General features: G+C 39.5%; 2 protein-coding genes across 7 annotated transcripts in view; one reads left to right on the top strand and one right to left on the bottom strand.

Annotated features, from left to right (window-relative positions):
* NOX1 (NADPH oxidase 1) lies at positions 1 to 27831 on the top strand. 4 transcript variants are annotated; one of them, XM_027962860.3, is made up of 14 exons: positions 53 to 332; positions 551 to 705; positions 4118 to 4213; positions 13768 to 13878; positions 14345 to 14429; positions 14764 to 14909; positions 15013 to 15194; positions 15282 to 15414; positions 16756 to 16848; positions 17880 to 18115; positions 18332 to 18494; positions 18886 to 19032; positions 19295 to 19419; positions 23560 to 27831. In XM_027962860.3, the coding sequence occupies exons 1-14, from the start codon at positions 290 to 292 to the stop codon at positions 23684 to 23686; spliced, it is 1842 nt and encodes a 613-aa protein (XP_027818661.2). In that variant the 5' UTR covers positions 53 to 289; the 3' UTR covers positions 23687 to 27831. The 4 variants fall into 4 exon arrangements, with proteins under 4 accessions (XP_060263934.1, XP_042098146.1, XP_027818661.2 ...); XM_060407951.1 differs by lacking the exon at positions 18886 to 19032 and having other exon boundaries at positions 1 to 332; XM_042242212.2 differs by lacking the exon at positions 4118 to 4213 and having other exon boundaries at positions 52 to 332.
* Positions 24094 to 27934, bottom strand: part of CSTF2 (cleavage stimulation factor subunit 2) — a 31533-nt gene continuing 27692 nt past the window's right edge. For all 3 annotated transcript variants that reach the window (XM_004022476.6, XM_004022475.6, XM_012107683.5), the window contains one exon: positions 24094 to 27020. The gene's annotated coding sequence lies outside the window, so the exon portion shown is untranslated. The remainder of the gene's footprint in view (positions 27021 to 27934) is intronic.

The raw sequence follows: 27934 nt of genomic DNA, 5'->3' as shown, positions 1-27934 counted from the left end.
ACATTTATACCTGCTAAATTTTCTTTTATTCTATGTGGCCATTCTTTTCACTTGTCCTTCCAACCAGTCAAGAGCTCTCCAGAACCAGGTCATCTTCCAGGAGAATTGGTAAACTAAGTTTCTGAGCTAGCCAAACTGAGGTCCAAATTGCAGCCAGCAGAGACAATAGCTCTTCTGAAAACCCACCTCAAAGCAGCTTCCTTAACATGCTTCTGTTCTGCCCTGTTTTTCCAGAGGTCATCTGTTTATAGCTTCAGCCTAAACTCTTCCTTCTGAGAAACCTTAGTGAATGTGTTATCAAGGAAGACAATGCCTCACATTAAGTCATGCTGGTAAGTTAATGGGAGAGAATATCCCCACCTAAGAAGATCGTTATTTCCTGAAGGGATAAAACCCCACCAGGGAAAACCCCTGTGGTACTTATAGGTAGGGCTGGTTTACCAAAGCTGGTAACATAGTTCTGACCAGAGGAGGAAGATAGAGTGCATTTATTCATTTCCAAAAGCTTTGTGGGTAGATGTGCATCTTTCTGTAATCTGCAATATTAAAGTTTCACAGACTCTGACCTGGACAGAGGTGCTAACCCTGAAAAACCTCTCCAGAATCCAAGCTGCTGAATCTTCCTTGCTGCCTGCAGAGGCTCCAAACCACCTTTTGACAATGGTAAACTGGGTGGTTAATCACTGGTTTTCAGTTTTGTTTCTGGTAAGTGATTTTTCACTTTCTATTAATTACTCTTAGAGTAAAGAGATGTTACATTTGTTAATATGTGTACAGTTACTGGAAAAGGAAGAATTCCATGGCAATATTGAACTTTTCAAGGTCAGTTGTCACTGAAAGGTCCAGTCTTAGGATTGCATATATATGTTTAATATACTTTTATGTGTATGATGTATTTCAGTATTTTAGAAATCAGTCCAACTCCAGAAATTGATTGATAAAGAGACAAGAATATAAACCACAAGTGTTTGGAATTTCAATCTGTTTTCTTTTTTTTCTCTTTTTCTTTTCCATTTCACTTCTAACTACTGCTATGAAGCACTCAATTTTCTCCATTCTTTCTCTCCTGCTCACACCAAGAAATCATCAAATCATTGAATGTTTGAGGTAGAAGTGATCTTAGAGATTATGGCTTAGCACTGTCCATTAGAAATATAATGCGAAGTCACATATGTAATTTTAAAATTGTCTAATACCTATGTTTGGATGTGAGAGTTGGACTATAAAGAGGGCTGAGTGCAGAATTGATGCTTTTGAACTGTGGTGTTGGAGAAGACTCTTGAGAGTCCCTTAGACTACAAGGAGATCCAACCAGTCCATCTTAGGGGAAATCAATCCTGGGTGTTCATTGGAAGGACTGATGCTGAAGCTGAAACTCCAGTTTTCTGGCCACCTGATGTGAAGAGCTGACTCATTTGAAAAGACCCTGATACTGGGAAAGATTGAAGGCAGGAGGAGAAGGGGATGACAGAGGATGGGATGGTTGGATGGCATCACTGACTCAATGGACATGGGTTTGTGTAAACTCTGGGAGTTGGTGATGGACAGGGAGGCCTGGCATGCTACAGTTCATGGGGTTCCAAAGAGTCGGACACGACTGAGCGACTGAACTGAATTGAATACCTATGTTGAAAAAGGTAAGAAGAAAATGGTGAAATGAATGTCCAGTAATATATCTTGTTTAACTCAGTATATTTAAAATGTCATCCTTTAAACATGTAATCAATATGAAAATATTAATGAGATAATTGATATTATTTTATTTTTACTGTTTTTGAAATCCAATGTGTATTTTATACTTACAGCACATCTCAATTAAAACTAGACATATTTCGTGTACTTAGTTGCCACATGTGGTTAGTGGCTATGGCTTTAGGTAGTGCAGAAAGAAACCAACTCTTTGATTTTACAAGGGAAAGTAAGATCCAGATGTCACACAGTGAATTGGTTGCAGAGCCATCACTCAATTCCAGCTCCCCAGTGTTCAAGCCAGAACTCCTTTACCACACTACATGCACACAATCCCCTTCTCCTAACACACTCTCTAACTGAACACTAGCTTCCTTTCTGCTATTAACTGACTGACCAAGATCAAATTACTTATCTTCTCTAGACTTCAGGTCACCTGTGTTGTAGCTGGGGGAGGATTAAGGAAAACTAGATTACATATAAATATGAGTGTTTCTAGCTCTAAAATCCTCTTTTTATAATCCCTCTCTTAGGTGATGATGATTTAAATATCTTTCCATCTTGCACCAATCTCTCCAAAGGTCTCAGACTTCTTATCTCTGACATGTACTCCTTTGCTATCTTTTTAAAATGAAAAATAAATTACCCCAAAAATACTTTTACTCCTCCTTCCTGCCAGGTCTTCTACTTGACTTTCTTTTGCATTCATAGTGGAGGAAATTATAGTCTAGGTGGGGAAGGGAATGGAATTCCTTACAGATGTCACTGTATTTCATAATTCATCTTTCTTACAGTTGATTATTTGGCTGACACAGTGTTCTTTGCCTCTGTGTCCCTGTCAGATTCTGAAATATTTTTGCTCTCTCTAAATAAGGTTCTCTACCTTGTCTTATCAACTCTTGAATTATCTGTGGCTTTCACCTCTCTTTTTCCATTAAGGTCAAAGATCTCTGGAAGACACACAACTCTGGAAAGGGTGTGTGGGCAAAGAATGAAGTAAGAAATTGAGTGGAAAAGCCAGTCTGGTGATGACACAGCCAGAATTTATTGAGCTTGTACAGTGCACCGAGCATTGTATTAATCACTTCACATGTATTATTTCATGTAACATTCACAGCATTGCTGTCGTGTAGATATTATTATTATCCTCATTTTATAAGTAAAGAAATTGAAGTTCAGAAAAGTTAAATCACAGATCTAAGATTACAGAGCTAGAAAGTGGTGGAACTAGAATTTGAGCCCAGGGAGTTTGACTCCAACATCATGCTTCAAATCACTATGTTATGATGCTACAGGTATGTGACTGGTCCAGATCTAGGGAATCTGAATGGGCCATATTCTAGACTAAAGGCTCTCCACCCATAGGGCTGAGATGGTTCTGGACCATCCTAGGGCCATAGATATATATTAGAGGTATGTATTCCAGTGCCCCTAGAGTCCTGATCAATTACAGACTTTGTTCTCCAAAGCAATGGGGAGTAGGTTCCAAATTTCTCTCTTTGCCAATGGAGACAGATCTTGGGACAGACAAAGTCTTAAGCACTCAAATGAGTCCACACCAATGATAGGTTAATTTGAAGAAAAGAATTGCAACAAAAAACAGGGAAGTGTACGTCAGGGTGTAATTAAAGAGGCAGGCCCATCTGGAAAGGTTTATTCCCTTCAGATGGGTATTGTTACAGATGTTGAATTTATTCTTTGTTTCTTTAGAAATCCACTTATTCACTTATTGCCATCTTTTAGGTCTAATAGTTTGAATGATCTGGTTCAGAAGTTGGCGAATGTTTTCTGCAAAAGGCTAGATTGTACAATTTTAGGCTTTGCGGGCCATATGTTCTCTGTCACAATTTCTCAACACTTCCATTGAATCACAAAAGCAGTTATAAAACAATACAGAAATAAGTAGGTGTGGCTAAGTTCCAATACCATTGTATTTATAGATACTGGAATTTGAATTTCATATAATTTTTGCATGTCATGAAATATATTCTTCTTTTCATTTTTCCAACCATTTAAAAATGGGAAAAAATGTAAAACCCATTCTTTAGCCTGTAGGCTGTACAAAACAGGTGGGGAGCTAGATTTGGCCTATGAGCCTTGATTGGCTGACCTTGGTGATTAGCATCATTAGTGCATGTCTTGAAGTCCTGACTCACTTTGAAATTGTTTACTCATTTAAAATGAAAACAGATATAGGATTTCCCTGATGGTCCAGTGGCTAGGAATCTGCACTTTCACTGCAGAGGTACAGATTAGATCCCTGGTCAGGGAACTAAGATTACACATGCCTCGCAGTGCGTGCCCTCTGCCAAAATAAGAAAACATATAAACACAAAATGGCCAAATGGTGAAACTATTCTTTACCCCTTATCTACGCCTTCCCATACCCAAATTTCACTTTATTCCTGCTTCATTTTTCTTCCTCTAGGTTGCTTGGTTGGGGCTGAATGTTTTCCTGTTTGTGCATGCCTTCCTGTCATTTGAGAAGGCCACCAAGTACTACTACACAAGACAAATACTGGGGGTGAGTGTCACAGTTGTGATGTGAGGAATCTCTGTTTTTTCTTGTCTATAACTCTGGCTCCTTTGTGACCCAATGCCCTCATTTCCCCTAGGGTTAGGGTCACCAGAAAAAAAAACTTCAGGCTACCCAGGTAAATTTGAATTCCAGAAAAATAACAAATCTGTTTTATTTGTTTTACTGATTTATTTTTGGCTGTGCTGGGTTTTCACTGCTATGTGGGCCTGTTCTCTAGTTGTGTTGAGGCAGGGCTACTCTTCTTTGCAGTGGCCAGGCTTCTCACTATGGTGGCTTCTCTTGTTGTGGAGCATGGGCTCTAGGGCGTCTGGGCTTCAGTAGTTGCAGCTCCCAGGCTCTAGAGCACATGCCAAATAGTTGTGGCCACTTAGTTGCTCCACCACACGTGGGATCTTCCCGGACCAGGGATCGAACAGGTGCCCCTTGCATTGCAAGGCGAATTCTTAACCACTAGACCACCAGGGAAGCCCCGAATCTTTTTTTTTTTAGTTAGTATTTATTTATTTGGCTGTGTCAGGCATTAGTTGTGGCATGAGAGATCCCTCCTTGTGGCTCTGCGGTGCACGGACTCTCTAGTTGTAGCACCTGGGCTCAGTAGCCGTGGCGGGTGGGTTTAGTTGCTGCATGGCAGTGGAATCCCAGTTCCCTCATCAGGGATTGAACCGGTGTCCCCCTCCTTCATTGCAAAGTGGACTCTCAACCACTGGAACACCAGGCAAGTCCCAACAAGTATTTTTTGGGGGGTATCATTTATTCCAAATATTGCATGAGACAGGGACATATCAGAAAATGATTCATTTTTTAAAGTTCAAATTTAGCTGAGCATCCTATATTTTTGTTTGTTAGTCTGACAGCCTTATCCAGGGCATACTCCATGGCTCCAATAATAAAAACACACAATAAAGAAATATTGAGTAATTTTCGAACCGGTTTCCATAGAAATTCAGGTGTCCCTGCAGAGTGTGAGGGGAAAGCTAACAGGACAGTGTCCCTACATCAACCAAAGCAGCATTTATCTGTCTTATGGATTCCTGCTTATGATTTTAAGAAAGAGTTTGGCTGAAAATAAATGAATGAACAACTTGAAAACCATTGCTGTGGACTGATCTCACAGAAAACTACCTATCAAACAAGAGGGATACTTGGTGTGGCGAGTTTTGTGGAGTGGGTGGTGTTGCCAAATTCAAGGCCTGTAGAATGATGGGGTCAAGTCAGAGTAACAGGATGGAGAAGCCTGGGGAAGGAGCAGATTATAAGGACAGGAGAGGAAGGGTGCAGTGGGTATGGCACGTTGGCATGGAAGTGAACAAGAAGAAGCTTGGAGATGAGATTGGTTCTCTTACAGGCTCATCAATCTGGCCACTGCCTGGTTAAAGAAACAAATTTGACTGCTAACTCTTGTCAGTTATTCAGTAACAGGTAAGGATTTGAAGAAGTCACTTTCATCTTGATGGTGCCTTTTTTCATTAGCTTTCCAGGAAGACTCACCCAGTGTACATTAAACATGTACAGCTTGTTTCCTTTGTGTGTATGCCCAGCAGTGGGATTGCTGGGTCATAAGGCAGTTCTATTTCCAGTTTTTTAAGGAATCTCCACACTGTTTTCCATAGTGGCTGCACTAGTTTGCATTCCCACCAACACTGTAAGAGGGTTCCCTTTTCTCCACACCCTCTCCAGCATTTATTGCTTGTAGACTTTTGGATTGCTGCCATTCTGACTGGCATGAAATGGTACCTTATTGCGGTTTTGATTTGCATTTCTCTGATACTGAGTGATGTTGAGCATCTTTTCATGTGTTTGTTAGCCATCTGTATGTCTTCTTTGAAGAAATGTCTATTTAGTTCTTTGGCCCATTTTTTGATTGGGTCGTTTATTTTTCTGGAATTGAGCTGGAGGAGTTGCTTGTATATTTTTGAGATTAGTTGTTTGTCAGTTGCTTCATTTGCTATTATTTTCTCCCATTCTGAAGGCTGTCTTTTCACCTTACTTATAGTTTCCTTTGTTGTGCAGAAACTTTTAATTTAAATTAGTAGTGATTTGTTTATTTTTGCTTTTATTTCCATTACTCTCGGAGGTGGGTCATAGAGGACCCTACTGTGATTTATGTTGGACAGTGTTTTGCCTATGTTCTCCTCTAGGAGTTTTATAGTTTCTGGTCTTACATTTAGATCTTTAATCCATTTTGAGTTTATTTTTGTGTATGGTGTTAGAAAGTGTTCTAGTTTCATTCTTTTACAAGTGGTTGACCAGTTTTCCTAGCACCACTTGTTAAAGAGATTGTCTTTAATTCATTGTATATTCTTGCCTCCTTTGTCAGAGATAAGGTGTCCATAGGTGGTGGATTTATCTCTGGGCTTTCTATTTTGTTCCATTGATCTATATTTCTGTCTTTGTGCCAGTACCATACTGTCTTGATGACTGTGGCTTTGTAGTAGAGCCTGAAGTCAGGCAGGTTGATTCCTCCAGTTCCATTCTTCTTTCTCAAGATTGCTTTGGTTGTTCGAGGTTTTTTGTATTTCCATACAAGTTGTGAAATTATTTGTTCTAGTTCTGTGAAAAATACCGTTGGTAACTTGATAGGGATTTCACTGAATCTATAGGTTGCTTTGGGTAGTATGCTCATTTTCAATCTATTGATTCTCCCATCATGCTCTCCATGAGCATGGTATATTTCTCCATCTGTTAGTGTCCTCTTTGAGTTGAAAGAGACACGTGTTACCCCAGTGTTCATCGCAACATTGTTTATAATAGCCAGGACATGGAAGCAACCTAGATGTCCATCAGCAGATGAAAGGATAAGAAAGCAGTGGTACATATACACAATGGAGTATTACTCAGCCATTAAAAAGAATACATTTGAATCAGTTCTAATGAGGTGGATGAAACTGGAGCCGATTATACAGACTGAAGTAAGCCAGAAAGAAAAACACCAATACAGTATACTAATGCATATATATGGAATTTAGAAAGATGGTAATGATAACCCTGTATGCGAGACAGCAAAAGAGACACAGATGTATAGAATAGTCTTTGTGGGAGAGTGGGTGGGTGGGATGATTTGGGAGAATGGCATTGAAACATGTATAATAACATATATGAAACGAATTGCCAGTCCAGGTTCGATGCATGATACTGGATGCTTGGGGCTGGTGCACTGAGACGACCCAGAGGGATGGTACGGGGAGGGAGGAGGGAGGGGGGTTCAGGATGGGGAACACGTGTATACCTGTGGCAGATTCATGTTGATGTGTGGCAAAACCAATACAATATTGTAAAGTAATTAACCTCCAATTAAAATAAATAAATTTATATTTTAAAAAAGAACTTAAAAAAATAAAGACAGCTTGTCCATTTTAAAAATCCTTGTTTCTTCATAATCAAACGATTCGTCTTGAGATCACAACTCATTTGAATGTTCTGTTCAGACTTATTTCACCCTGCTGTTTTCCATTTTAAATGTTGGTCCTTGATCTTTCTTTGGAAACTATAACTCCAAAGGAAGTGTTAATTTGTTTAAAAAAAAGTTTTTTACTAAGAGAATGATATAACAAATGTGACTAACTATTAACAGAATTGCTTTATGATCAAAAAGTCAGCAGCAGAAAAATGAATCATGCTGATATCCTGTGGAGATTTCATTTTGTAAAATCCTTTCTATAAAAAATTAACTATACATGATACTGCTTTCAAGGAGATCAAATGATATAGAAGTGTTAGAATAAAATGTGAAAATCACTCTCCCATCACATTCCGTGGAGATAACCTTTGTTAATTGTTCGACTTGTGTACACTGACGTATACTCACAGATGCATCAGACATATAGGTTTTGTTTTTGAGAAAGGTAATATTTTTATTCACTTATTCCATATAAACAGTAAAACTTGCTCTTTTTGGTGTATGCTTCTATGAGTTTTGATAAACACATTCAATAGGACACTTTTTAAAGAAATTAACCAAAGTAAAAAAAGGATCACATTGTAGATATTGGCTGGGAATTTCTTCTCACACTTTACGTTTCTCAGATATCTCTCCATGCAAGTACATAACCAATGATGTGCTGGAACTAGCTCATGCCAGCATGCAGTTGCCAGTTGTGCATCTCTTCCCAACCCTACATCCAGTGTTGTTTAATGACATAAGGCTGGTATCTTGAAATCTGCCATAGTGGGAGTATTTACAACAGGCAAATTGACAAACACTGGAAATCAAGAATCTCCCTTCCCCTGAAAACTGGTTGTGAAGCATTTACCAGCCTTACACTATTGCATATAGATAACACTCATTCTTTTAAGAGAATAACAGTTCATGGCATTGAAGCACCATAATTTATTTACTCACTCCCAAGGGTATGTCTTAAATTTATGCTTCCTTTAGGAAAATACAGAGTTATTTTATTCTGAGGAATGCATTTAAATCCATAGTCAATGAAGCATTAATGACAGCTGCAATTGAATTAAAACATCAGTTATTGTTAGTGTTGAAAAGTGAACATAAATTGGTGTATTTCAATGTGCAGCTATGGGGGAAAAAAAAGATTTTCTCTGAAAAAAACCATCCCTTACAGATATTGTCAACAGAATATGAAGCTGTGAAATTGTAGTCCTATATTTTTCAATTCAATTGTCAATTTTAGCTTTAAGGAACCTCTGTGATTCAAATAAGCAAGCGGTGGGAACTAATATGGAAATGCAGGATCTTTGAGATGAGCAGAGGAAATTTACTCAGAAACAGAACAGGCTATCTCTACCGAAAACAGTTGGGGTGTGACTCAGCAGAGGGAGAAAACACAGGTCATGTGGAAGAGTCAGAAATGGAAAACAGTAGGGCAGCTCATGTTCACTGTACTGCCAGACATTGTAAGCCATTATGGATGTAGGCAGATCTTGACCTGGCTTATTAAACCAGTGTCATGTTGTCTGGGTTTAGGTTGTATGGAAAAATAGTCATTGTGCCAAAAAGATTATTAGAAAACAGTGGGTGGTGGTGATGATTTAGTTGCTCAGTCATGTCTGACTCTTGTGAACCCATGGACTGTAGCCCATCAGGCTCCTCTGTCCATGGAATTTTCCATTGTTGCCATTTCCTACTCCAGGGGATCTTCCTGATCCAAAGTCAGTGACAAATTGTTTATTGTAAAAACCAATTGCATAACGAGAGGGGTCCTTTTTCAATACCATGGATTACTCTGTCTAGTGAAGCCTACCTACCAACTCCCTTTCAGAATAATATTTTTAAACATAGTTAATAAAATACATGGGATTATAATAGAAACCAATTATATTGAAATATAATCAAAATATACAATAAAACAAATTTGTGATAGAGTAATATCTATCTGCTTCTTTAGTTGTTGTTGTTTAGTCTCTAAGTCATGTCTAACTCTTTGACACTCCATGGACTTTAGGCTGCCAGGCTTCTCTGTCCTTGGGATTCTTCAGGCAAGAATACTGGACGGGATCGCCATTTCCTTTTCCAAGAAAAAGGCAAAGAAATCGTTAACTCTGCCTCATCTTCTTCCTTTTAGCAAGTCATTGACAGGCAAAAATGTAAGGCTGGCCAGTCAGATGAAGTGCAACAAAAATTGTCTGGCTGCTGCCACCACCTTTCTTGCTGCTGTGAAATTGTCATACTACATTGTATGCAGTCCCAAGTACATGGAGCTGACTCAGAGACCAGTTGTACAGTTGAGGAGAGAAATCAAAATTAGCTACCACAGAGTTGAACATATTCTGTCAGTCTATATCTAATCAAGCCTGTTTCTTGGCTCATTACTTTGAAGCACTGATTCCTTGTCTCCTTTTCTGGCAGCTTCTACTATTAGATCAGATGTGATCCGCTGGAGAAAGGAATGGCAAACCACTTCAGTATTCTTGCCTTGAGAACCCCATGAACAGTATGAAAAGGCAAAAAGATAGGACACTGAAAGATGAACTCCCCAGGTCGGTAGGTGCCCAATATGCTACTGGAGATCAATGGAGAAATAACTCCAGAAAGAATGAAGGGATGGAGCCAAAGCAAAAACAACACCCAGTTGTGGATGTGACTGGTGATAGAAGCAAGGTCCGATGCTGTAAAGAGCAATATTGCATAGGAACCTGGAATGTTAGGTCCATGAATCAAGGCAAATTGGAAGTGGTCAAACAGGAGATGGCAAGAATGAACATCAACATTCTATGAATCAGTGAATTAAAATGGACTGGAGTGGGTGAATTAACTCAGATGACCATTATATCTACTACTGTGGGCAGGAATCCCTTAGAGGAAATGGAGTAGCCATCACAGTCAACAAAACAGTCCAAAATGCGATACTTGGAGGCAATCTCAAAAACGACAGAATGATCTCTGTTCGTCTCCAAGGCAATCCATTCAATATCACAGTTATCCAAGTCTATGCCGCTACCAGTAACACTGAAGAAGCTGAAGTTGAATGCTTCTAGAAGACCTACAAGACCTTTTAGAACTAACACACAAAAGGATGTCCTTTTTATTATAGGGGACTGGAATGCAAAAGTATGAAGTCAAGAAACACTTGGAGTAACAGACAAATTTGGGCTTGGAGTACAGAATGAAGCAGGGCAAAGACTAATAGAGTTTTGCCAAGACTAATAGAGTTTTGCCAAGAGAACACACTGGTCATACCAAAAACCCTCTTCCAAAAACACAGGAGAAGACTCTACACATGGACATCACCAGATGGTCAACCCTGAAATCAGTTTGATTATATTCTTTGCAGCCAAAGATGGAGAAGCTCTATACAGTCAGCAAAAACAAGACCAGGAGCTGACTGTGGCTCAGATCATGAACTCCTTATTGCCAAATTCCGACTTAAGTCGAAGAAAGTGGAGAAAACCACTAAACCATTCAGGTATGACCTAAATCAAATCCATTATGATTATACAGTAGAAGTGAGAAATAGATTTAAGGGTCTAGATCTAATAGACGAGTACCTGGTGAACTATGGATGGAGGTTTGTGACATTGTACAGGAGACAGGGAGCAAGACCATCCCCAAGAAAAACTAATGCAAAAAATCAAAATGGCTATCTGAGGAGGTCTTACAAATAGCTGTGAAAAGAAGAGAGGCGAAAAGCAAAGGAGAAAAGGAAAGATATACCCATTTGAGTGCAGAGTTCCAAAGAATAGCAAGGAGAGATAAGAAAGCCTTCCTCAGTGATCAGTGCAAAGAAATAGAGGAAAACAATAGAATCGGAAAGACTAGAGATTTCTTCAAGAAAATTAGAGATACCAAGGGAACATTTCATGCAAAGATGGGCTCAATAAAGGATAGAAATGGTATGGACCTAACAGAAGCAGAAGATATTAAGAAGAGGCGGCAAGAATACACAGAACTGTACAAAAAGATCTTCACGACCCAGATAATCACGACACTGTGATCACTCACCTAGAGCCAGACATCCTGGAGTGTGAAGTCAAGTGGGCCTTAGGAAGCAACACTACAAACAAAGCTAGTGGAGGTGATGGAATTCCAGTTGAGCTATTTCAAATCTTGAGAGATGTTGCTGTAAATGTGCTGCACTCAATATACCAGCAAATTTGCAAAACTCAGCAGTGTCCACAGGACTGGAAAAGATCAGTTTTCATTCCAATGCCAAAGAATGCTCAAACTACCACACAATTTCACTCATCTCACATGCTAGCTAAGTAAGGCTCAACATTCTCCAAGCCAGGCTTCAGCAATACATGAACCATGAATTTCCAGGTGTTCAAGCTGGTTTTAGAAAAGGCAGAGGAACCAAAGATCAAATTGCCAACATCCGCTGATCATCGAAAAAGCAAGAGAGTTCAGGAAAAATATCGATTTCTGCTTTATTGACTATGCCAAAGCCTTTGACTGTGTGCATCACAATAAACTGTGGAAAATTCTGAAAGAGATGGGAATACAGACCACCTGACCTGCCTCTTGAGAAATCTGTATGCAGGTCAGGAAGCAACAGTTAGAACTTGACATGGAAGAACAGACCAGTTCCAAATAGGAAAAGGAGTACATCAAGGCTGTATATTGTCACCCTGCTTATTTAACTTCTATGCAGAGTACATCATGAGAAACAGTGGGCTGGAATAAGCACAAGCTGGAATTAAGATTGCCACAAGAAATATCAATAACCTCAGATATGCAGATGACACCACCCTTATGGCAGAAAGTGAAGAAGAACTAAAGAGTCTCTTAATGCAATTGAAAGAGGAGAGTGAAAAAGTTGGCTTAAAGCTCAACATTCAGAAAACGAAGATCATGGCATCTGGTCCCATTACTTCATGGCAGATAGATGGGGAAACAGTGGAAACAGTGGCTGACTTTATTTTGGGGGGCTCCAAAATCACTGCAGATGGTGACTGCAGCCATGAAATTAAAAGACGCTTACTCCTTGGAAGGAAAATTATGACCAACCTAGATAGCATATTCAAAAGCAGAGATATTACTTTGCCAACAAAGGTCCATCTAGTCAAGGCTATGGTTTTTCCAGTGGTCATGTATGGATGTGAGAGTTGGACTATAAATAGGGCTGAGTGCAGAAGAATTGATGCTTTTGAACTGTGGTGTTGGAGAAGACTCTTGAGAGTCCCTTGGACTGCAGGGAGATCCAACCAGTCCATCCTAGGGGAAATCTGTCTTGGATGTTCATTGGAAGGACTGGTGTTAAAGCTTAAACTCCAATACTTTGGCCACCTGATGCAAAGAGCTGACTCATTTGAAAAGACCTTCATGCTGGGAAAGATTGAGGGCAGGAGGAGAAGGGGACGACAGAGGATGAGATGGTTATATGGCATCACAGACTCAATGGACATGAGTTTGTGTAAACTCTGCGAGTTGGTGATGGACAGGGAGGCCTGGTGTGCTACAGTTCATAGGGTCACAAAGAGATGGACATGACTGAGTGACTGAACTAAACTGAACTGAACTGATGATGTATGTTGCCTGACCACCCAAGGAAATCATTTTGAAATTCTGTTCTTAGAAGTTCTCCCTTCTCAAATCTCTACCTAAGTTTAAATTTTTACTCTGAGAGGTTTCTTTGTTTTGTTTTTTTTCAGTTATTAAAGATCTTAAATATAAAGTTAATTTTTTATTGTTTTTATTACATGATTATTGCATACTTATAACTGCAACATTAGAAAGTATAGAAAAGAGAAAAATAGTCACTATAATTATAACTCAAAATATCTAAGCTATATTTAAAATGCAATATATATATTCAAGATTGTTTTACAAATGATGAACTAAATTCACAATTGACTGTATTAAGCAAAAATCCTAAATGCAAAGTGTTACATTCATAGAATTTATTTGTCAAATCATTAAATCCTGTTCTCTTTCATATTGATAAATGTGTAGTCAAACATTTCAAAACCACTGTCAAGAGGATTTCTCAATTCAATATTAAATTCAGCAATTTTTCTGTCATTTGTAAACAGAAAGTTTGGACTCATTGTCCGGGTCTCAGACAAGTGGACCAGGCTCGTGCTCACCTGCTAGATAAAGAGATGAAGCAGCTGATGGTTTCTTGTCTCCTCTGTTCTAGTCAGCGCTGGCCTGGGCCCGAGCCTCTGCTCGCTGCTTGAATTTTAACAGCATGCTGATCCTTCTTCCCGTGTGTCGAAATTTGCTGTCTTTCCTGAGAGGCACCTGCTCAGTGAGTCCTAACTACTTGTAGGTCATTTTTCACATTAAAGACAAAAGACTCTGTACAGCTCAGTAGGACAGCTCAACACCAAGCCCCTAGGAATGGAAGCCAGAGATCTCCTTTGGGGGGTGAGGTTAGGGGGTGAGCAAGAGTGGGTGGGTATTGGCATGCTTTATGTAAGACATGTTGGTTATATATTGAAGGTGAAAGTCGTAATTGCTCAGTTGTGTCCAACTCTTTGCGATACCACGGACTGTAGGGTCCCAGGCTCCACTGTCCTTGGAATTTTCCAGGCAAGAATACTGGAGTGGGTAGCCATTTCTTTCTCCGGGGTATCTTCGCAACCCAGGGATTGAACCTGTGTCTCCTGCACTGCAGGCAGATTCTTTACCATCTGAGCCACCAGGGAAGGCCGTATAGTGAATTTCATAAAGCTGCCTGGAGATACCTCACCATGATCATTTCACATTTGTAGTTTTATAGGAGTACCCTGAGAAAGCAGCTGGATCACAACCTCTCCTTCCACAAACTGGTGGGATATATGATCTGCCTACACACAGGTAACTGGGGAAACGGATGAACCTGCCGGCTTCCAGACATTCAGAATCTAGTTTCATTCATCCATGTGTATAAACATTCAAAATATATTTACTGAATACCTGGCACTATTTGCCAGGCACCATTTTAGACCTGCTTTCATGGAATTTACATTCTATTCCTTTGGGAGTGAATATGACAAAAATTCTTAATTCTCTCTGTAATTATTATTGGGCACTTTATGCGGACTCACCATTCTGCTTGGTACCACATGTAGGATTTTCCCTTTCTAGTGAGGCATGCCTGCCATGATGTTTCTGAGACAACTTTCACATTCCTTTCCATCTTTCCATTTAGCTATTCACATCATTGCACACCTGTTTAACCTTGAACGATATAGCAGAAGCAGACAGGCCACAGATGGATCCCTTGCTTCCATTCTCTCCAACCTACCTCATCAGGAGAATTATTCATGGCTAAATCCCATCCAGTCCCCAAATACAGTGAGTTGATTCAAGGGAAAAGCATGTGGGATCTGAACATGAGCAGGAAGGTCATGGTGTCCTTGGTGGACATTGTGTCTGGCTGAAATTTCTCCTTTCATAGACAGTGGTGTATGTGACATTCACCAGCATTGCTGGTCTCACTGGAGTGATCATCACAGTGGCTCTGGTTCTCATGGTGACTTCAGCTATGGAATTCATCCGGAGGAGTTATTTTGAGGTCTTCTGGTATACACACCACATTTTTATCATCTACTTCATTGGCTTAGGAATTCATGGTCTTGGGTAAGGTCATCAAACTCCCATTTTTCATGCCCTAGTTCCTGATCTTGTATAATTCTTTGCCACATATTGTCCTTTTTTCTGCCTCAGTGGAATTGTCCGAGGTCAAACAGAAGAGAGCATGGCTGAGAATCATCCTCACAAGTGTGCAGAGTTTTTTGAGAAGTGGGATGATCCTGCCTCCCACTGCAAGCCTCCCCAGTTTGAAGGGCTCCCTGCTGAGGTACGACCAGGACAAGGATAGTAGACTCTTGCTAGGAGATGTTATTGTCATTGTTGTTATTATCACTCATCTTATAATCATTATTAGTTCAGCCTGGTGCTGACTCCTATGGAGGACATATGCTATAGGTTATTCATCTTATGGCTGAATGCTTGTACTTTTTGACCAGCATCTCCCAATTTCCCTCACCTTCCAGCTCTCCCTTACTACTTTGTTTTTGAGTTCAACTTTTTTTTTCCAAATTGAAGTATAATTGACTTACCGTATATATTAGTTTCAAGTGTACAACAGAGTGATTTGGTATTTTTATATATTACAAAATGATCACTGTAATAAGATGCCATCTGTCACCATAGAGAGTTATTAAAATATTATTGACTATATTCCTCAGTACATTACATCTCCATGACTTATTTTATAACGGAAAGTTTGTACCTTTTAATCTCCTCACCTATGTTATGCATTTCCCCCATGCCCCTTCTGGCATCACCAATCTCTTCTCTGTATCAATGAATCTGTTTCCGTTTTGTTTGTTCATTTGTTTTGCTTTTTAGATTCCACATGTAAGTGAAATCATGTGGTATTTGTCTTTCTCTGACTTATTTAACTTTGCATAATACCCTCAGGGTACTATGTTAGATGTTTTGAGCACCTGAGAAAAGAGGTGATGAATAAATACCAAATTTTATATATTGCTGTTATCAATAGTGTGAGCCACACAATTTTTTGTTTGCCTTGTTTTTAATCATCTGCTTCTATTTCACATCAACCTTCTTTGTTGGCTTTTCAGACTGGACAAGTTGTCCTGGAAGAGAGTCTTCAGTTATTTTTTTTAAGTCTTTACAGCATTGCTTCTGTTTCATGTTTTGGTTTTTTGACTGAGAGGCATGCAAGATCTTAGCTCCTTGACCAGGGATCGAAACCATGCCTCTTGCATTGAAAGGTGAAGTCCCAACCACTGGGCCACCAAGGAAGTCCCAGCCTTAGATTCTTAAAATTAAACTTTAAATGTAATTTAAAAATTACCATACTGTCTTAATGACTATATTTAAAAATATATATTATTACCATGTAGTTTATTTCTGTGCTTTTCTCTTGTTTCCTGGTGAGACTTGTAAAATTTCAGGAAATGATCTGCTTTATGAGTAACAGATTAATAAAACTGTTGTAGATCACTCCTTTCCATTTCCATCTTCAAGTTTTGGTGAAATTAGTGGCTTAATAATGATATACGTCACTCAAGAATATTTATTTATTGAATGAAGGAATGAACTGCTACACAAATAAATCCTAGAGAAGAGATTAGTGTGTAACCTCGCTTTTTATTGTCTCTGTGTGCAGTCTTGGAAATGGATCCTTGCACCAGGCATTCTTTACATCTTTGAAAGGATCCTTCGATTTTACCGCTCTCAGCAGAAGGTTGTGATTACCAAGGTAAAGAATATGCACTTTCTTCTTGCTGTGCTAAGAGTTCTGTTCTTCCTGATTATAGAAATAAACTGCCATGTTGTCACCTTCACAGGAATAAAAAATAACTTGAGGGCAATATATTTGAGTTCCTCTGGTGCTGGACAGAACTGGAGAGGTTTGGCAGAAATCATCAGCATGGGTCTATGTCAGAAGTTGCTGACAGGCAGTCTACACCATATCTCTGTAGCCTGTCAGGCTCCTCTGTCCATGGGATTCACCAAGCAAGAATACTAGAGTGGGTAGCCATTCCCTTCTCCAACACTTTGGCCACCTGATACGGAGAGCTGACTCATTGGAAAAGACCCTAATGCTGGGAAAAGATTGAGGGCAGGAGGAGAAGGGGATGACAAAGGATGAGATGGTTGGGTAGCATCACCGACTCAATGGACATGAGTTTGAGCAAACTCCAGGAGATGGTGAAGGACAGGGAATCCTGGCATGTCCATGGGGTTGCAAAATGTCAGACATGACTGAGCAAATGAACTGCAACAACAATCTAGCCCATGGACATATTTTGTTTGGCCCTTACACTGATTGTTTAGAAAGTCGAATTGGTCGCTAACATTTAGAAATCTGGATGGAGGCTTTCACATAAAAAGAATGTCATTTCTTGTTGGTTTTCCAGCTTATCCAGGTATAGCACAGGGAACTGTATTCAATATTTTGTAACAAGATAGAATGGAATTTAATCTGAAAATAGTAACTGAATCACTTTGCTATATACCTGAAACTAACACAATATTGTAAATCAACTATGCTTCAATTTAAAACTGGCATTTCTAGCCTCTCTTGAAGACTCAAGCAACTTTATAATGCTGAATCTCCACTCCATAGTGCAACCATTGTCTGCACTTGGTAATTGCTGCCCCATTCAGAAAGGAGTTCTTTGCAATTTACTGTCATCACCAGCCCTCCAGCTTTACCCATTTACTTTATCTGCTTGTCCCTGTTGCCATTTGAATTTGCCTCTTTTGGCCTCTGTGCTTTGTTCATAGGTTGTCATGCACCCATCCAAAGTTTTGGAATTGCAGATGCACAAGCATGGCTTCAGTATGGAAGTGGGACAGTATATTTTTGTTAATTGCCCCTCAATCTCTAACCTGGAGTGGCATCCCTTTACCCTGACCTCCGCTCCAGAGGAAGACTTCTTCTCCATTCATATCCGAGCAGTGGGGGACTGGACAGAAACTCTCATAAGGACTTTTGAAAAACAGTATTCGCCAGTTCCCAGGTAGGTCCTTAAGAGCAGTAGAGACCCAGACCAGAATGCAGACAGGCAGAAAAGAGAAGGTAATTCATCACTGAACCTTAAGTCTGGTGAAAACGGAATATGATTAAAATAAACAAGCAACAATGAGCCGTGGAGCATATGCCTCTGGGAAGACGTTTGAGGTTGCAGGTAGAGGTGAGACTTCACTTTTGCCCATTGTCTTTTGCCTTCTGCCAGGATCCAGGTGGACGGACCTTTTGGCACTGCCAGTGAGGATGTTTTCCAGTATGAAGTGGCTGTGTTGGTTGGAGCGGGAATTGGGGTTACCCCCTTTGCTTCTATCTTGAAATCCATCTGGTACAAATTTCAGCATGCAGATCAGAACCTCAAAACACAAAAGGTACACTCCTGAGTAACATTTTTCATCTGGTCTGAGCCTGACAGGTCCATGGTTTTCATGGGCTAAGCATTTTACAATTAGTAAGAGAGTAACCTCTCCTAGCCAAGGCATCCGCTTCTGCAGACTTGCCATAAGAACCGGCTCTTCATCTTCAACTGGAGTTTAAAAGCACCTTGAACTGAAGCTGATGTTTGAGCTCTTTCCATAAGGGAACTTGTCAGGACTCTGGATATTAATGCCACTTGAGGTCAGCAGCTCTGTAGAAGTGATTTTTTCCAGGTCACTCTTAGACTTGATCAACAAATATAGTGTATATGTGCATAATCATGTCACCATAGTGCACATTGTAAGAGGCACTTAATAAGGCTATATTCTCTTTTGCTGATTCCAGATCTATTTCTACTGGATCTGCAGGGAGATGGGTGCTTTTGCTTGGTTCAATGACCTATTGGCTTCCCTGGAACAGGAGATGGAGGAATTAGGCAAAGTGGGTTTTCTAAACTACCGTCTCTTTCTCACCGGATGGGACAGCAACTTTGTGAGTTCAAACAACACACTAATTCCTTAAGATGAAGGTCAGATTAAACATAATGCATGCTGAGCAGAAATAATCATATCTTATGATTTCCTACCTGCTCTCACCTTCACACCCATGTTTAAAAGTGGCTGAAGGTTCATGTTTGGGAACACATGTAAGAATTAAAGATTTTAAAATTAAAAAAAATTAAAAAAAAAAGTGGCTGAAGGAAGGGCAGCTATCAAGACCTGCTTTTTCTAACTTCCTGTTTCTCCAACTCCAGGCTGGTCATGCAGCACTAAACTTTGATAAGGCCAATGACATCCTGACAGGTCTGAAACAGAAAACCTTCTTTGGGAGACCTAAGTGGGACAATGAGTTCTCTACAATAGCTACCGCTCACCCCAAGTAAGTGTATTCTCCTCTAGTTGGTTGATTTTGCAGAATTAGGTTTAGGAAAAGTATTACAGCATGTTGAAGACTCTTGGGAAAAGATCTCTGGGGCTAAAACTATTTGCACCAATCTTAGATTCTTGCTTAAAAGTGAGGAAATTTCATCTGAGATTTCAGCCAAATAGGGGTCTTGATCTTGTAATTGATGAGAAGAAGTTTGTTGTCCCCACCTGCATTTGAACAGTGAGGCAAAGAAACTCAGTTCTGGTTGTATTACCAAATAAAAGAGAGAACTAGAATCATTCAAATGCATTGTTTTCGGCCAAAGCAATTCTGAAGAAAAATAACAAAGCTGGAGGAATAACTCTCCCAGACTTTAGATAATACTACAAAGCTACAGTAATCAAAACATCTTGGTATTTGCACAAACATAGAGATCAATGGGACAGAACAGAGAGCCCGGAAATAAACCCACACACTTAGGGCCAGTTAATTTTTGACAAAGGAAGCAAGAATATACAATGGAAAAAAGACAGTCTTTTCAGCAAATGGTGTTGGGAAAGCTGGATAGCCTCAGGTAAATCAATGAAGTTAGAATGCTCCCTCATACTATACACAAAAATAAATTCAAAATGGCTTAAAGACTTAAATGTAAAACACAACACCATAAAATTCCTAGAAGAGAACCTAGGTAAAACATTCTTGGACATAAATCATAGTAATATTTTCTTAGATCAGGCTCCCAAGGCAAAAGAAATAAAAGCAAAAAAAAAATAGGATCATATCAAACTTTAAAGCTTTTGCACAGCAAAGGAAACCATAAACAAAATGAAAAGACAAATATCTGGGACAAAATATTTCCAAGCAGTGCAACTGACAAGGGCTTACTTTTCAAAATATACAGACAGCTTATACAACTCAATATCAAAAAAAACAACTCTATTAAAAAATGGGCAGAAGACCTAAATAGCCATTTCTGCAGAGAAGGCATACAGGTGACCAACAGGCACATGAGAAGATTCTCAGCATTGCTAATTGTTAGAGAAATGCAAATCAAAACTAAAAATGAAGTATCACTTCACACCAGTCAGAATGCTGCTGCTGCTGCTAAGTCGCTTCAGTCGTGTCCAACTCTGTGCGACCCCATAGACGGCAGCCCACCAGGCTCCACTGTCCCTGGGATTCTCCAGGCAAGAACACTGAAGTGGGTTGCCATTTCCTTCTCCAGTGCAGTAAAGTGAAAAGTGAAAGTGAAGTTGCTCAGTTGTGTCTGACTCTTCACAACCCCATGGACTGCAGCCTATCAGTCTCCTCCGTCCATGGGATTTTCCAGGCAAGAGTACTGAGTGGGGTGCCATCACCTTCTCCGACCAGTCAGAATGGCCATCATCAAAATGTCTAAACAAGTAGCAAATGCTGGAGAGGGTATGAAGCAAAGGAAATCCTCTGACAGTAGTAGTGGGAATATAAATTAAGGCCACTATGGAAAGCAGTATGGAGGTCTCTTTAAAACTAGAGTTACCATATGATTCAGCAATCCCACTCTGTGGCATATATCCAGAGAAAAGTCTAATTTGCAAATATACATGCCATCCCAATGTTCATAACAGCACTATTTACAATAGTCAAGACATGAAAGCAACCTAAATATCTATTGATAGATGAATGGATAAAGAGGGTGTGATACACATACTCACACACAATGGACTACTACTCAGATAATGCCATTTGCAGCAACATGGAGGGACCTAGAGATTACCATACTAAGCAAAGTAAGTCAAAGATGTAATATCAGTTATATGTGGAATCTAAAAAATATGGTACAAATGAACTTATTTATAAAACAGAAATGGACTCAAAGACAGAAAATGTACTTATGGTTATCAAAGGGGAAAGGGGAGGGGGAGGAATAAATTGGGAGTAGGGGATTAACAGATACACACCACTATGTATGGGCTTCTCCAGTGGCTCAGTAGTAAAGAAACCACCTGCAAGGCAGGAGCCACAGGAGACGTGGGTTCAATGCCTGGTCAGGAAGATCTCCTAGAGGAGGGCATGGCAACCCACTCCAGTATTCTTGCCTGGAGAATCCCATGGACAGAGGAGTCTGGCGGGCTACAGTCCATGGGGTTGCAGAGTCAGACATGACTGAGCACAAAACTAAATAACTGATGACCTGACCTCAGTTTTCTGAGGGGTTTTGAGACACTCTGGAACATGAAAATCAGTCATAAAATCAGGCATTCAGATGGGAAGGAGATTAAGCTGATTGTATCAGATAAATTCCTGACACTTTCCAGTTCTGGAACCTTGAGCTAGAAAGAAAACTCTCATCTTCAGATTCTTCTGTAAATGGGGTTTGTATTAGTAAGCGCCTGCTCTACTCACTTGCAGGATTGTCATGAATAATAGGCAAGACAATATATAAAAAGTGCCCTGTAAACTGGAAAGCAGCATATAAACAAAAGAGATTGTTAATTATTGTGTCAGGTTGACCATAGTTGAAGCTGCATTAAGCAATGTTTACATTATGTGGGAAAGGAGAAAGATGAGCCAGGGAAGTAGGAGTGTGTGGAGAAGCTGCTGCTGCTGCTGCTGCTAAGTCGCTTCAGTCGTGTCCGACTCTGTGCGACCCCATAGACGGCAGCCCACCAGGCTCCCCCGTCCCTGGGATTCTCCAGGCAAGAACACTGGAGTGGGCTGCCATTTCCTTCTCCAATGCATGAAAGTGAAAAGTGAAAGTGAAGTCGCTCAGTCGTGTGGTGTGGAGAAGCAGTGTCACAGAAAGAGAGGATGTAGTAGAGGAGTGTTGTCAACAGTGTCAGAGGAATGGCAGGCTCCAGCGAATGCTTAGTTTAAGGATGATCTAACCATACTTATAGACAGATCAGGAGCCAGTAGATAGGAATAAAATAAACATGCAAAATAAACATGCAAAAGGGGTTTCTCCCACATTGTTTACGGAATGTGAAACAGTGCACCACTTTAGGAAAACTCTGGCATTTCCTCAAAATGTTAAATTCCATCACCACATGACTCAGCATTTTGACTCCTAAATATATACCCAAAAGAAATGAAAACATATGTCCACACACAAACTTGTGTATGTATGTATGTAAAATAGCCAAAAAGTGTGGAAACAAGTGTCCATCAACAGATGAATGGATAAACAAAATATGATATATTCACACAAGGGAATATTATTCAGTTGTAAAAAGGAATGAAGTACTATTATATGCTACAACATGGGTGAACCTTGAAAACAGTATGGTAAGTGCAAGAAATCCAACACAAAAGGCCACATATCATTTGATTCCAGATTAGGCAAATCTAGCCACAGGAAGTAGATTTGATTATCTAGGGCAGGGATGGGGGCAGTTGGCAGAAAATGGCAAATGACTGCTAATATGTATGGGTTTTTTGAGATGAAAATATTCTCAGATTTTGCACAACTTGGTGGTTATACTAAAAAGCACCACCTGCACACTCTAAAAGAGTAGATCCGTTATGTCAAGGGAATTACATTTCAAATAAAAGAGAGGAGAGGAAGATATGAAGGAAGAAAGGAGAGAGTGAGGACCAGAGCCTAGTTAGAAAGAGTATCTTTGGCAAGAAGAATCACCACCTCTTCAATGTGAGAAAACACTGGATGGCTTTAACAGCAGCTAACATAAGCACTTGCTATGTGCCAGGCATTTTTCTAATTGCTTTACACATGTTGTTTTTGTTTAAACCTCCAAACAAGACTATGAGCTGGATACTATTTTTAGCCCCATTTTACAGGGTCGGGGGGAATGGTGAAAGGGAGATAAGAAACTTGCCTAAAGTCATACAGCTGGGACAAATGTCAGTACAGGGATTAGAACCTAGACAGCCTGGCTTTAGAGTCTAGTAGTTCATAGTACACTGCTCTCCATATCCTATGGGTTATGTAGAATAGGCAAGGCTAAGTACTGAGAGGGTTAAGGGCTGGGAGCATATTGGGGATTGCAAACAGAAAAGGTGAGGTGAACATGAAGAACGTGAGACCGTCAATAACTGAATTTTTATGTAAGGTTGGTGGGAGGAGAGGCATAGCAGAGGTAGAAAACATTCCCACAAACCATCAGGAGCCTTTGCTGCCTTCTAGCTCTGGCTACCATTCTATTCTTGCAGGTCGGCGGTGGGAGTCTTCCTATGTGGTCCGCAGACTTTGGCAAAGAGCCTGAGCAAATGCTGTCGCCAGTACTCCAGCCTGGATCCTAGGAAGGTTCAATTCTACTTCAACAAAGAAAATTTCTGAGCTATAGGAATAAAGATAGTAACCTGCATTTAAGTCTCTTCATCTTCAACAATTTACTTGGTTTGGTCACGTTGAGGCAACCATTTAAAACAGTAACATAATTCTTTCAAGCCTCGAGTCCCTGGCACTCTTTTTTGATTGGATTCAACTTAGTCATCACTGAGCTTCATGGACCTAAGAACTTCAGAAGTTATCATAATTGCAAAGCCCATGGATTCTTTCTTTGGAAATCATTGTAAATCCTTCTGGAATGCCCTGATTGCAGCAAGGCCTGATAGCAGATGCAGTTGACAGTTACATAATTTAACCTCGGGTGATTCTGTTGATTCCAAGTGTTAACCATATCCTGGACTCTGGGTCATTCTCCTAGTCCTCCTACCCACCAAGAAAATTTCTAAGTAAGGTGATTTTTTTTTCAAATAAAAATTTATTAAAGAATTAATGACAAAATATAATAAACATAAATAGTAAAACAACAAACATAAAATTACCAAGAACTCAATCCCTATATAACAGTATGTACATTCTGTTAAACATGGTCTTATCCAGTGTGAACAGCAACTTATGCTTTACTTATTTTTGTTTATCAAAAAATGAAGGATTTTTCTGTTTTATGAATAAATCTTTGTTACTTTATCTAGGCTCTCCATTTAGGAAAGATAATCTTGAAAGTATGCCAATCGTAACTGAAATTGTATCATAATGAAAGTCAGCTATGTTGTCATTAGCTTGCCTTGTTCTGTTGGAAATAATTGTGAAAACTTGAACTCCATCTTAGGATGATTATTTAGTCAACAAGGACTCTTTATTACCATTTTACTCAAGGGGAGTGATTAATGTCTTGTCTTAAAAAGATAATTTAAAATTTTGACATTTCCTTGGCTCCTACGTACCTATTAAGGAATCATTCAGTAACAGAAGCAAAATGCCTTTTCTTTCTCCTATCAAAATGCTCTTTTATTTTTTCCATCCACCTGGCTCTGGGGTGTCAGTAGTCACAGTGAATCAGTAGAAGGAAAGAAGACTGGGGCCCTTAAAAGAGGAAAAATAATACACATTTTGTTGTGCTCAAAGACAATTCAAGTCATAAGATTTACAAGAATGTTTCCACTGAATTAACATTAGTGCACCTATCTCTCTACCATTGTGACCAAAAATGAATGATTACTTCTAATTGTCCAGAAACCTACATGACTTGAAGGATTAGAAAAACTGAATTTTTTCAGTAACTAGTCTGAACAAAATAAAGGAAGGTCATGAACTCATGGTAGCTAATTGTGTTTCATGTATTAACTAGACATCAAGAAAAAATACTAATGGACGTTTCCGAGAGAATAGATTGGGATACCCCTGCTGTTACCAATTTCCCGGATTTCAGCTAATTTAAATTTAATAAGGCTTCTGGAACATGCACACTGTAGCTTTGATGATTTGGTTCCTATTAGACAACTGCTGACCAAATTATAATTTGATCTCCAATGAGTCTGATTTGGAATCTTAGTGTTCCTTAAAACTTATTATAGTGTGTTCTTAAGGAGAAAGACTGTATTCTCGGTCTCGATGTCTCAATATATTGACACTTCAAGTCATGGCTGCTGCTAAAATCAACATATCAAGGCCTAGAATGTTCATGGAAGCTAGCAGAAAAGGTAATGATAATAATAAATCCTACATACAATCAACATCTAAGCCCAAATTAGGGATGAGCAGGCTACCTAGAAAGCTTTTCAGCTGTTTTGATCAAGTTTTTCTGTGTAGGTTGCAATTATCGAGTATCTTTCTCAGCAAACTTTTGTTGTAGTAAATGCTTATACATGAGTACAAAATCTCTCAATTTTAATGTCCCTCATAATTTTGATTATCTTTGCATTCTTTTGCTTGACATGTAAGCAATATGCTATTACATTCTCTACACCTATGGCGGGCTTTTAATTCACTTGACCATAATCCTAACGCAGAGGCTAGGACTTTGAGAATATAAACAGATTCAGGAGTAGTTCCAGTGGAACTTTACTAATTATTAAGGCACCTCTTAACCTCTTGAGGTTGGCCTGATGGAGATAAATCATGTTTCTCCTTAATGCCACTATGAGAGAGAATACTAGGCCAGAAGAGCTATAGGTTATAGCCAGTGGCACTGATTGTGTTCACACCCATCTGAAAGGAAGAAGGCAGGGTCAGGCCTAATGGGCAATCTGACTGCTTATACATTTGGTCCTTTTGAAATAAATGAGAAAAATGTAAATGTAAAAATTTTAGAATTTCTATGTTTTAATTTCCTAGAATAAATCTGGTTACTGGGTAGGGCTGCACATTAGTAATTATTTATAAGGTAAGATGAAATGTATTGTTTGATTTCTGTTCAGTGTTTATTTCATCTTGAACACAGGAAAAATTAGTGGTTTTCTAAACTTTTAAAGTTAACTACCCAGACTGAAGAGTTTTAGAACAAGAAAATGTCAACAGTCTCTTGTGTTGCTGACACATTAAAACCAGTCCTTGTCTTAACTTGTCTTAACTTAAAAGCCCTTGTCTTAACTCTGAACTATGTATGTGAATAGACTAGTTCATTTCAGTTCATTCATTCAGTCTTGTCCAACTTTGTGACCCTAGGGACTGCAGCATGCTAGGCCTCCCAATCCATCACCAACTCCCAGAGTTTACTCAAACTCATGTCCACTGAGTTGGTGATGCCATCCAAACATCTCATCCTGTCATCCCCTTCCTGGTACTGACCAAAAAATACATTTTGATATTTGGATTTTTCTAGACTACACTGCTCTGCTATGTAGGCTCTTTGCTTCGCTGGCCTTGTGACCATTTTACAGCTCTAAGCACATGCTATTTTCTGAGCAGACTCAGAAGCTCTAGCAAGTTCTCAAAGGGCAAATATTATTTCTGTTGGAAGCAAACTAAGCAAAAACTAAGTTCCAGAAAACCCCGTTTCTGAGAAATTCTCAAATATCATTAAGAATAACTGGTTAACTTAAAAGGAAAAACAGCTATGCAACATTAAAGTACAATATTGCAGTAAGGGTAGAAAACACGTGTGAGGTTTCACCCTTGGAGTTCAGCCTTTTAAAAGCAAAAAGGTTATGCATATCAATTTGCAGTATACTAAAATTGTGTTCAAAGTTTATTTCAAGTCACAGAAAATATACAAACTAAGACAACAGAATGATTTGATTTTGTTCTGAGAGAAGGTGATAGGAGTCCTCCACCTGGCACCAATTTGAGTCATTCATAGGTTAGGATGCAGAAGTCATCTTTTTGCAACATTTCAACAAAGTAATCGAATTAATTTCCATATCTGTTGCCAGGTATTTTTGAAAACCTGTAAGGAAAAGTTGGGAGAAGGCCATTACAAGTGGAGACAAAGTTCTCTTCCCCAAACATCAGGAAGAAAAGAATTTAAAGGTAGGAGAAGGAGTCTAGGCATAAGAACAAATCACCAGGAACAGATTCCTAAGGTGTCTGCCTCCTGCTTCCCCAAAATAATCATCTCTTACAGTGGAGTTTCTCAACCTCAGCACTACTGACATCTGGGGCCAGATAACTCTGTTATCAGGGGGTGTCCTGAGCATTACAGGAGGTTTAGCAGTATCTCTGGTCCCTACCCACTGAAAGCCAGTAGCACACCATACCCGCTAAAGCTGTGATGACCAAAAATGTCTCCAGACATTTCCCAGTATCATGTAGGCAAAACCACCTCTGGCTGAGAACCACTGACCTAATGGTAATGGTACATAAGCCTGTCAGTGATAGCAGAGCTGGATCACAACCAGTAAGGTATAGGATGGAGGGAGAGCCAACCTCTTGGCTCCAGTATGCACCAATACCAGCAAATACACATTAAAACCTTTCCAGTGGAAAATTGCGAAGAACTACATGCTCCACACGCACATATTAGTGGAGGTTTAAAAGAGTTAAAAGGTCAATGAGGTCTGTAGTCTAGTTAAGAGTCATGTACCAATGTACATTCCTTCCTTTTGCACTATAAACCAAAAAGGTATTATGTACAAGATTCCCAAAATTTGATCATTGTGGGAAGCTAAAGGAAAGGTGCATGTGGCTCTCTGTACTATTTTCCCAACTTCCTGTGAATTTCTAATTATTTCAAAATAAAAGATAAAACAAACAAAAAACCCTGCTCTGTGGTTTATGTGCAAGGCTTTGAAATGAAGTACCTTATAAGCAAGAATACACAAGGAGAGAAATTTCAGAAACATTTTTTACCTCTACTATCCC

Source organism: Ovis aries, chromosome X (genome assembly GCF_016772045.2).
Source record: "Ovis aries strain OAR_USU_Benz2616 breed Rambouillet chromosome X, ARS-UI_Ramb_v3.0, whole genome shotgun sequence".
In the NCBI taxonomy this organism is placed as follows: domain Eukaryota; kingdom Metazoa; phylum Chordata; class Mammalia; order Artiodactyla; family Bovidae; genus Ovis; species Ovis aries.
Note: the sequence above shows the minus strand (reverse complement) of the source record. Positions and strands in the feature narration are given on the sequence as shown.